Source organism: Chelon labrosus (assembly GCF_963514085.1).
Source record: "Chelon labrosus genome assembly, chromosome: 5".
NCBI lineage: Eukaryota > Metazoa > Chordata > Actinopteri > Mugiliformes > Mugilidae > Chelon > Chelon labrosus.
Window position 1 is genome coordinate 21,738,664 of NC_140341.1, and position 12,213 is coordinate 21,750,876.

Here is a 12,213-nt window from a genome sequence, read left to right on the forward strand (position 1 = left end):
TGAGGTCCATGTGGAAAAATTTGGGAAGCCCTGCATTTGAACCAATAGCCTATAACATACACACACACACACACACACGCACACACACGCCATTGCCTTGTCAGCTAACCCCCTCTAGTGCCGAGCATCCTGCACAGATGCGCGCAGTCTCCCACTATAGCCCCCGCTTCATCTGCTCCGCCGCAGCATCCCAATCATTTCTCTATTCACCGTCCCCGTCTCGCTGCTGCTGCTGCGGACCGAGCTGGAGACGGCGAGCTGGGAGTCCGCGGCACACTGCCGTGCCAAACAGAAGCTCCCCAAACTCTGTCACGACTCCGTGCGCACTACGGAGACGCGCCAGCTTACGTTTTATTGCACCTTTGAAACAATCCGATAACGGCGACGGAAGTCCGTGGACAATCCCCAAAGTTGTTAGGAGCGAAGTGTATCTCATTTTGTCTGACAATTTGATTTCACTTTATCTTTTTTTTCCGCGACTTTATCATAAATCTTTTCGTTTCCCGCGCCACGGCGGTCGCTGTCACCAGGTAAAGGATGGACCGCGTCTTGTTCCGTCTCCCGGCAGCTCTCTCCAACCGGGATCAAATGTAAAGACAGGGAGCAGTGATTCGGTGCTTGTGGAGGATCCAGGCCCGCGTTTTTTTTTTATTTTATTTTTTTTATTATTATTTTTATTTTACTCTGACTACATTCCCTTTCGGCTTGAACCCAACCTAAAGCCTTCGATAGATGTTGCAGCAAACATGAGTTTTGGAAACAGATTTTACCTCGCGTTACTCTTTCTTGGAATTGCCTTCACTCGCTTCAGCCACTGCAACCAAGGTAAGGCACAGATCGGCGCGGTTCCAGCGTACCTGAGTTTGCGTGGCTCAAATTCCAACAGTTCAATTCTTCTTGGACTGCGCTATCATTTCCATCGTGCGTTCAGACATGCTCACCGTGGGTACTGATTAGGATGCACGGATATCATTGTAAAACAGTAAATTAACCTGAAGGACTCAAATAGTTCAGCTGCAAAGCCCAACAAACAAACATTCAGTGAGGAAAGAAAGAAAAAAAAAAAAAAAAAAAAAAAGATTTTAAAAATTAAAAAGAAAAAAGTTTGAAGTGTGAGCTGTAACTTTATTTTAATCTGTTGTTGTTTCATTAATGTATAAATAGGCTCAGGATGAAAGTATAAAATGCACATTCCACAACAATGCACCATAACATCATCCATATTCAAAGTTTATTAAATTTCTAATGTATTGCTTTGGTTTAGTTTTTCATCCCAATGATGAATCAGACAATACAATTAAACCCATTTTTTTTATAGCATTCAACTGAAACTACTTTAATTCGACAATCTACACTACACACATGCAAACAGACAGACACAGACTATCACAGAGCAGCCAAAAGATTGAATCATTAAGTGGGTGACAGAGCGAGAATGTGTGTGCGTCTGTCTGACAGTGTATGAGAGCAGGCTTGCATGTCTGTTTTGTGCTGTGGATGCTGCAGTCGACCTCAGACACATACAGTAAAAGATCCGGAGGTGCCGGAGATGAATTTATTCAGCGCGCGTGTGTGTGTGCATGTGTAAATGTGCATTTAGTGCTGGGTGACTAAACAAGTGGAAGAGCGCGAGCCGGTGTGTTGTGTGCGTCAGGTGCTTTTTTGCATTAGGTTACTGTCCACCTGTCTTTTTATGTCTGTGAGTGTGCATGTGTGTGGGTATGGTGACACGTGTGTGTGTGTGTGTGTGTGTGTGTGTTCCTCCGTGGCTCCATGTGCACACACACACACACACACACAGCTCCTGCATTAGTGAGGTTTAAAATAGTCTTATTGATTGTGTGGGGAACACAGTGGGATCTGCCCCCCAGGTTATATTTTATTGTTCTCTCTGTTCAATAAGAGCGATGCTGCTCCCTGTTCTCCTAGACAGCTGCTACATAACAGACTCGCCGTGTGTTTTTCTCTGCCACGGATTGAATGATTGAACTGATGTCTGCTTTCTACTGTACTTTAGTCTCTCATATTGACTGGGCTGGGACCTCGGCAGCACAATTGCAGTTGTCTACCTCAGAGCGGTGCGGCTCTGAATGGAAAAAGTGACAATCTGATGCTGAACAAAAGTGTCGTTGGACGCTGAGACATAAAGGTTTCTCAAATTGCTTTCATATTTGTCAAATTAACATCAGACACCTGCTGCAGATGGCGGCTCAATGGGACCACAAGTTTGATTTTTTTGGGAACAATTTGATGTCAGATTTTCATTGTTACTGGATAAGGGGTGGCTGTCTCCGCTGAGGCAGCAGCCATCCTGTCCAATGCTAAAACTAAACACTCTTTTCTCTCTTGTTCCTGCTGAGCTACCAAATACGCTGTGTTACTGTATGTCTGAGGGCTGGGGACAAAACCCTACCCCATTACATCGAGGGGAGTTTAGTGAAGATCAGTGTTTTTGAACACAGACAAACAAAACTCCAAAGACTGCGGATTTCATGGACAAAATTGGTTGAGATGTCAGCTGTTAGGAGGACAATATAAAACCAATCACCTTTCTGTTCTTGCTGGCATGCCTCTTCTCGCAGCAACATCTCTCGCATGAACCCGACTCATGCTGCAGACAGCTATTAATGAAGCCCTGCTCACTCAGTGCCAAATTTAAACAAGCCCATCAATGCATCTCTTCTTATAATCTTTACTTTTACTCATTTCCTTCCCATTTCCCATGCCTTGTAAAGTCAACATCCACGACATGTATTATAAGAAACTTTCACAAATCTCATTTGCGAACAAAGATGTGAGTCCTTGTTGGTTTTTTTTTCAGCGCAGGATTAGTTGTTACCGTGTTAATCAGAAGGTGATGTATTTTCTTCCACGCTCCTGACTTTGTTTTTTGTGTTTTTTTCTTTGTGTGAAAATCAAGAAAGCAATCCAAGCTTGAGTCACATGAACGCGCCGCATGTTAATGCTTTCATGTTGGTGAACCGCCGAAGCCACTCAGCCATCATGGCAGAAAAACACGTTGTCTTGGCTGCTTACTGTTGCTTCCTCCCATACTCAAAATGATCCAGCTATAAAAACAACATGAAAATAATCACTCAGCTCTGTGCATTGATTTGTGCGGATGCCTGATTAAAGCTTTTGCTCTCGCTGGTACCTCCCGCGGAGTACCGATATCACCATCATCAGACGAAGGAGATATTCACCGGTGGCGCGGTGTCGAGGAAAATCAATCAGCCAGCAAATCTGGAGTGGCCACAAAAATGTTAACTCTGCACCTTTGACTTACAGGCCATTGTGTGGATTTGTGTATTGTGTGCTGGTGAGTTCTGCTGGGTTGTGTATATTCATATTCATTTTTGTGTGTTGCAGTTTACGCCGGTCAGACAAAACATCATGTCCACTCGAGATTTAAATTTTTTCATATACAGTTTGCATAAACTGCTGACGGCCTGTCTGCCATTATTTTTATCCATGTGAAAGATATTCTATTCTTACAGATACATAAAGTTCTTTGCACAAATGGCTAGAATTATGTCCATCTGGCTGAAATCCGCTTCCTATTTCAGCCCTGATGACAATAACTCCTTTCAAAGTCATGGATGGTCAAACAAACTCACCTCAGTGAATGTTGTTTGAAGTCCCTTTCCACTATTACAATCTCTTTTTGTCAGTTATTTCTCTCAGATGTTTGACCTTGCCTGTGCAGAATTATATCTTCAAGGTCTGGCACCGAAAGGCGGTGTAGGTGTGGGAAGTTTGTCTGCGCTCACCTGGAATCTGAATTGAAGCGGTGTACCTGCAAGAAGGGTTCATGACATTCTATCTCGCTTGGAAGCCGGTACTGTTCTAATAAGCTGCGCAAAACAATATGATGTGGAAATCTGAAGCCTATTGCATTTTTTTTTTTTATATATTGCATGTTTATGGATTCAGAATGGGTCTAATTAAGCTGTCAGACGTTTTCACCACCTCGTAACTTGTAAATTTTAATTAACGTCAGAGGTCACGAGTTTTAAGTGTATTTTTGACGTTTTCAGAAATGATGGGAATTAATAGTGTATTGCAATTTAGTTTTCTTTGTAGTTTCATAATATGTATGAGTAAATATGTATTCCTAATGCCCTAATGTTTTCATTATGCCTTGCCATTCCCTACATTAGGTGGGCTTTCGTACCTAGGTTGTTCCAAAACTGAGTCCCTTTTCCCTGCCAGGTTAGTTTAGTGTGAAAACAACAATTGGCCCAGCTGAGCCAGACATAACTAAGCAGTTTACCTGAATTGTATGAGTGCACAGTAGCCAGCCACCTGTTTGTCTGCTGCCAGACAGGCTACTATCTTGGTAATAATCATATAACCAAGCTTATAGTTACATAACCAAGCAGTTTACCTGAAGCGTTTTTGCAAGAGCGTGAATATGACGGCAGTGCACCTCCTCAGCATATACTTGCTTGCGTACATTGAGCCAGCTGAACGTGTTAATGGCAAACACTGCTACATTAGCCACAGAACAGCTATAAATGGCAGCCGCCATTCAGTTTTTCATGCAATTATTTGCTAATCTCCTGAAATATAATTTTTCCTGCATAATCACGACCAATCACCCAACTGCTTGGAATCAATCGATTTGCATCAATGGACCTGTGAACACGAATTGTTTTAAATTACGCCTTGAATTGGTATGAAACACTGGTGTGAAACCACCTTAAGTTATCTGGTCATTAGCTTGCTAATGGTTAGCCACAGTGGCTAGGAAAATATGTCAACAGTTGCTTAGCAGTACCCTTCTCGCGATTATGGTCGTCGTTCACAAGCCCCTTTTGAAGGCAGCATATGAGATTAGGGTTCATTTAATGCTTACTGTGTCTCGCAGAACACTTCTGTTGAACGGTGTGGGCAGTCCTAGCTACACCCTGGTCAGTGGTGTCAGTGCAGGCGGCTGTTCACTGATGGGCATGTAGCCAGGACTGCAACACGCTTAACAGTGCAGTTCTCTTATTTGATATTTCATATTTATCATAGAACCTTCTTGGCATGAGTGCCCTTCGCTAATCTCTGGCTCTAAATAAACCTGCAGGCATTAACAGATTTGCTTTGCTGCTGTGTATTATGTCGGTGAATGTTTGATCGGAAGTACGGAGACGTGTTGAAAACCCTGTCGTGCCTGTCAGGCTGCCTCTGTTGTGGATAGTTTTCCATTTCACAGCATATCATCTCCTCATCTGCTGAGAGCTCTCCACTCTTGTTTACACTACTAAATGACAATGTGCAATCCTCTCTGAAATCAATTTTCACAAGTCTCTGTTCATGAAATGCTGTTGCTTGTCTTTTAGCAAGCTGTTTACCAGAGTGGGTATGGAAGAAGCTTGCAAATTAAAAGGCCATGTCATTATTTGAAAATAAGGCTAGCTTTGCTTTTTGAACTGCAGCAGTCTTAGAAAATACTGCATTCAGAAACTTGAACTTAATCTTTCACCACAGCAGAAACCAAACACTTGATTACAAAGGTTTACTGTTGAACGCTGCATAAATGTATCTACACTGACACTGTAAAAATCCTTTTAATGTATCAAATTTACCAAATGACGAGTATTTTAAGAGCCACACTGGGTTCCCACTTTTTCATTTTCAGATATCAGACCATATCTGAATTCAGAACAGACTTAAATCTTAACAAAAGCCTGTAATAGGCCTCCTTTTCATAGTTTTACATTCGGAGGCAGTGATGCACACACCTGTAGACAGCCAGTATCGCTGTTGTCTGAATACCCATACTGCTCCCACCTCTAATTTACATGAAGTAACACTTGAAGAGACTGCCTTTAGGTCTGTTGTTCGGGGTGTAGCTATTTTGGGGTGTTTGTGTGGCTGCAGGGGCTGTAGACCAGACAAGAGATGTCATCATTCTACTGGAGCTCCATATATTTATGAGTTGGCCAGCTCATGTTCTATTTATATCTAACCAGTGGAAGTCCCAGAGGACTCTCAGCTCCAGGCTGGGTCTGTGGGTGCCTTGCTGAAAGATAACTCTATGGAGATAAATAGAAAGAGGGAGGATGGATGGATATATACAGCGCATGCAGGCATTTTTAGTGTACACGAGCAGGTATGCTGCTCAGCAGACAAATATTCCTAAACCCAAGTGTACACTCACCGTCAAGTACAAGTGCACGCTCTAAAATCGTGTGCTCACATACACGCACCCACATACTATCTGGAAACTTTACAACTACATTTTGTATCATAAACGGGCACATTCTGCTGTTATAACTGCTGAATTGTTTCCTATAGATATTAGCTTTTGTCTGTTCCACAAATGAAGCACAAAATCCACATTCTCACGTTACAATATAGATTCATGATAGTTTGTTTGTAAAGATTTTCAACGGGTAATTCAAATAAACACGTCATAAAATCTATATCCGTCGAAACCAGAGCGTTTTTTCTTGGAGCTTCTAAAGTCGGAAACACAGGGTTTTGACCCAACAGTGCAGTGTTCTCGGCTGAATGCACCCGCACCGCCTCCTGCTGTAATGTACATCAGCTGTTCTTTATATACAGTGAAGTGAGGTGTGAATCTGCTCACTGCAGCGGGCAGCACAGCCAGCTCTCAGTAATTAGGCCTTTCTCCAGGGGATGTGCTCCTTACCTGCCCACAGTAGCCTAATGGTGACCATTAACACCATTGGCCATGCCCGCTAGTCCTCCAGCTTGGCACTGACTTTGACATGGCACCAACCTGGAATTGGTGGGCAGAAAAAGGCACGCGCAGATGCTGGAACCAATCCAAAACCAAGCAAAAGAGGAACTATTAAACTAAGCTAGGAGTGCAGAGAGGATGGGATTGGAAGATGAAAGGATCAGCTTGAAGTCTTTCCTTGCTGTGCTGGACAAGGTGGTCAATCAATAGAACAATCCACTACATTTTTATATAAATCAATGTCCATTTTCTACCCCACATCTCAGACTGCTATAACACGACAGGAGTCATGCTATGCAGTGGCTGTTCTAAAAAGCCCAGTTTCCCATTAAGACTTTATTATATAAATATCATGTGATACTCATAGTATGATGTGCTTATATTTTCATTTTTTTTTTTCTGAATAATGATGAGAATTAGGCAGCAGTATGACTGGCGATGGCCATTATAGTTATACAGACAAAGGAGCAGCACCTACTGACACTAAAAACCTTCTCAACAAAAAATAAGAGGAGGAAATGTTAACATTTTTACTAAATTTTATTGTACGGGAATATTTACTTAACAAAAATGTACACTTCTACAGCCAGTTTAAATTTTTACAATTCCCTAAACTTAAAGAGCCTGTATTATGCTAATTAAAACGTTTATCAATTCATTTGACAGGTCTCTAGGTCAATAGGTTTACATGCTATATTGTTCTTTTTCTCATACTGTACTTCTAGCTCCTTTCTCTTTAAAACCCCTTCCTGGAAAACTCAGCCTCCTTTGGCTGGTCAGAAAGTCCACTCTGCTGTTTTTGGTTGAATTTTCTGAGCATATGTTGAGCCAGACTAGCTGCTAGGCTAATTTTTGACTACAATGTGGAAAAGTAATAGAAGTAATGGCTGGTGTTTTTCCTACGTGGGAGAGAGTAACTTAAGAACATCCAAAATCTAATCTAAAATCTAAGCAAAAATGTGGCATTGATCCTCCTACTGTAATATACATCAGCTGTTCTTTATATACGGTGAAGTGAGGTGTGAATCTGCTCACTGCAGCGAGCGGCGCAGCCAGCTCTCAGTAATTAGGCCTTTCTCCAGGTGCTGTGCTCCTTACCTGCCCACAGTAGCCTAATGGTGACCATTAACAGCACTGGCCGTGCCAGATAGTCCTCCAGCTTGGCACTGACACTGACATGGCCCAGACCTTGAATTTGTGGGCAGAAAAAGACACATCTGTGTGTGTCTTGGTGCTGGAAGCAATCCATCAGAAATGTAATCGAAAATCGAAGCAAAAATGTTGGATTTATCACATGTTGGTTGTGATCTACCTAGTTGTTGTACTAGTTGTACACTAGTACACTCAGTATTTCTGTTTCTACCCAACTCTTTTCGGGGAAGCAGATTTTACCAGTCCCCACCTGGCATGTACAGTATCTGGATTTTTATGCAGTATTTACCAAATGTCTATAAACCTTTCTTGAAATCTTGAGGAAAACACATTTATCTCCCCTGAAAAAAATCTATTTATATTCATTACACTTCCACACATGTCAGGAATACAGGTTCCAGGAAGCACAAGCAACCAGCATTTTTCAAAATATGTTTCCTAACACACCAGGAGTTCCACCTACATTGACGTCAGTAGCTCATTGCTTTTACATCTCCTTACATATGTCAATGGATTTTTGGTTGGTGAGCCAATTAGAGCAGAGTGAATAAATGTGGTGAAGGAATAAAATAAGGATTTAACGTCAGAGGATTCCTGTTTACTCAAACATACCATGAGAATAATATGAATTGAATGAATAAATAATACAGAGGGCATTCGGGTGCACCTCTTCAAAATGAATAGCTCTGGCCATATGTTTAGATTTATTATCCTGCTGAATGATAAAATGTCATCCAGTGAGTTCTGATGCATTTTGCTAAAACTGATGTTTGACAGATGGGCACTGTATGGCTTCATGCTTACTATTAGTTTTCATCATAAAGTAGCACTTTTGTTTCATTAGTCCATTGAACTTTGTCCAGCACTCTTCACACCTTCTGCTTTTGAGGCTAACCACTGGGTAGGCATCTTATGGTAAATCCTCTGAGGTCTTGGTTATAAAGTCTTCAAGGCATACATGTACACCTCCAAGGAGAGCTCTGTATGCGTTCATAAAGGGTCTTTTTTGTTATGTTATCTGTGCAGACACAAATTTGCAGAATAATGTAGAATTACCTTTCTTTCCTTTTTCCTTTTTTTCTTACACATTTGTCTCCCGCGTAAGCTCACAGGCGCATCTTGTATGTTTTCCTGTGTTTTGTCTAGTGTCTAGTCTTGGATGCTGTGGTACACTCATTTGGATGGATCCAAAGCAGGTGTTACATTGTGCCACTATAGCGTGCCCCGTTCCAGTTTTCAGGGAGAAGAGCATTTACTTGTCTATGGCAGACATGCACATACACACAAACACAGCAGAAACCCCAGTGAGCAGACGCTTGGACAACCTCTGTCAGCCAAGCTCCATCAGAGGTGTGCTGCCTCGTAACTGGGAGACAGATTCAAACATGTCCCTTTCTGCTTGCCTTGATCTTTTCATAAGAGTACGAGATATAAATATCACTTTTCCTTTGCCTTGACATTGTAATTTGCAAATGATGATAATCAAAATATCACAGCACTGAAACAGCCCCCTTTGATGTACATTTGCTTGTAATAACTAGCTATCCCAGAGTAATGATGTTAATGGAGATTTATTCAAGAAATATTGTCCCTTATAGAGAGTTGTTCGGGTATAATGAGCCCACTGAGGACCACTTAGACAGATCTAAGTGGACATTCATGACTGACTGACTGGCACTTTAAAAATCAGTTGTTATCCAGGTTGAGAGAACACTATGATTTGTCAGAAATCAGGGTCGATCACGTGTGATTCACAGAGTTGCATTTCAGATCTAAGTCACTGGCTGCTCAAGGAAAGGTTTAAAGATAAATTTCTGCCGCTGATGATCAGTTTCAACAACGATGACGATGGGAAATGAATAGTTTTAAACAAGCCTCTTCAGTCTAGTGTTTCTCCGCCAGCTATCACTGTCTCCCTGAATACCAATATTGTATTCCTATGTCTACTTCATGATGTAGTGCATCCACACATAATTAGGACATCTTGTAAGTGTACCATCACACGTACTGTGCATTTGGCATGTTTGACAAGGTGACTGGGTGGGCTCCGTGTAATATTTATGAATTCTGAAAATGCATCAGGATCTATGTCTACTGTCTATTGCCTAATATTGTCACAAGAGTGGTTGAAACTATATATGTTTTTTCTTTAATTTAGCAGTATTACTCTGAAGGTAAATTCAGGATCTTCTCCTTTTCTCCATGTAGCACTTGTCTTGTCTCGGGGAGAATCGCTTTCCTCCTGAATTATTAAAACAGCTGTCCTTGAGAGCAAGACAAAATATTGACAAGGATGGCAATATTCCCTACTGTAAAACTGTGTTGTTTTTGAGTACTACTTGGAAAGTCAACAGATATTACTATGCTGCACCAAGACCAATCACTGCATGTTGAAAAAAACTCTTATTTACATGCTTCGAAACATTTTTAATACACATAAGGAAAGAGACATTCTCATGGCGCAGGAGGGTTAGAGAATGCATACATCCCTTATTATGTCTCAGCAGAGGAGCATACTGTAGCAGGTGAGACTGAAGTAAAGCTGCGGATGGCAGAGGAGGGAATGGACTGCTGACAGCAATCTGACTGCAATCCATCAGTCCCCAAATTGTGTCGCAAGTGGCAAAAATGTTGCTCCCACTGAGTATGCTGCCAGGCTCATAAATATTCATACAAGAAACTCGTTTTTGTTAATACGAAAATGCCTAGATGAACATGTTTATGACTGATATTTCAATTTCCTGCGCGAAAATAGGACTTTCTCCGTGTTGTCAGATTGCTAATGGTTGTATTTTTCCACTTCTTCCCGTTTCAGTTGTGCTGCTGGATACGACGTCGGTGCTCGGAGAGCTTGGATGGAAGACATATCCCATAAATGGGGTAAGAAGGGAAACTCTGCTCCTGATTATAGCATTTGTTCGTACAGTCCAGTGTGTCTTGTTCAAAATGCGTGGCCATTACTGCCTCAGTGAGATCAATTATATTGACGTTAACAGGTCAGGAACGGTAGCAATGATCTATTAGATATCCACTTCCTTGTTTTGTTCAGATTTGGCCGCCTGCCTGGGAAATACCGTAACTTGGAGAGAGAAAATGAGCCAAATTTCCTAAGGGAACTTGCTCTATGAATCCCTGTACTGTCCCAGTGACTCCTTAAATGTTCCATGTTCTTAAGTTACAATCCTAACCTTTTTATATCACTCTGAAAATATATATTTTTAGCCTACTGATTATACATGGATACAGTGACAAGATCACCATCTTCATTAATTCAAGTTTCAGAGTACTATCTTCCTATCTGCCATTCTCCCTGTTCTCCACCTTCAGGAGAGCAGTCAAAAAGTTAATGTCCAGGGTTTCAGTTAATCTCTGGTTTCCTCTCTCTTAGTGGAGAGACAATGACTGCATGTGCTGTACCTTGGTCTATATTTTTGTCAGTTAGCAACTTCAAAAGGAGTTTTTTTTTGTTTTTCATTTTGTTCAGGCATTAAATGCTTCTGGCTCCATAACACTGTCTTGTCCGGCTGAAAATCCGAACTTTTGTATTAACAAAGTGCCAAACAGAAGGCGCTGTGTATCTGAATCATAAAATATGGATGTGCTGACAGAAAACCGAACATCCTAAGATCAAAACCTTCACATTGCGTCAAACATTCTCCCTCTTTGTTCTGTCAGAATACCTGAAAGACTGATTGAAAATGTCGTCTTCTGCTGTAAGCAAGAATTACCCGACTTTTTTTATTCACTTGTGCTATTGTGGCCCTCTTCCTATAACCATTAACTGTGGAACAACTCAATTCAAGATTGAGCCTTATAACAGTAAACAGACCGAGGATGTGGTGCTAAACTCTTCACGCCAGTCTGAGCATGTTCAGTCCTTGTTTGGTCACATTTAATCCTAAATTTTTTTAAGGACCACCTATCAGTGATACCCATCAGATTTGTACACAGTATGTACTGTATGTAGAAAATTGTATAAAGACACAATTGACAAAGCAACTTCATCTATGCTATCGCAGTAATATAGTGTCCTCACTCCTTATCCTGTGAATTTTGACTTTAAAACCGACAGACAGACGACCGCCCTCCCAACCTTCTCTGTCTTCCTATCTCTCTCAGAATGGCCCTTGGTGGCCCATATCAGGGTTATGGGGGTGATTACATCATGTAGGTCGTGATGACAGCTGCCCACAGCACTGAGGAAGAGGAGGGAGGCTACTGCCTCCGTGATTGAGCTGTCAGTCCTCTCCCCTCCTCACTCATCCTCTATCCTACGATTTACCATTAATATTTAAGGCATCGAGGTGAGAGGGCCTGAGGGAAGGTGTGAAGATCTGGGGAGGTAAAATAGTTTAAATCCCCCT

The 12,213-nt window shown here is 41.7% G+C and overlaps 1 protein-coding gene across 1 annotated transcript in view; it reads left to right on the forward strand.

The window, feature by feature from the left end:
* Positions 1-746: 746 nt before the first annotated feature.
* epha6 (eph receptor A6) overlaps positions 747-12,213 on the forward strand; it is a gene marked incomplete at its 5' end in the record, with an annotated part of 182,919 nt that continues 171,452 nt past the window's right edge. Inside the window, 2 exons of the mRNA XM_084545050.1 lie at positions 747-825; positions 10,665-10,729. Coding sequence (XP_084401176.1) covers positions 747-825; positions 10,665-10,729 — 144 coding nt within the window. The remainder of the gene's footprint in view (positions 826-10,664; positions 10,730-12,213) is intronic.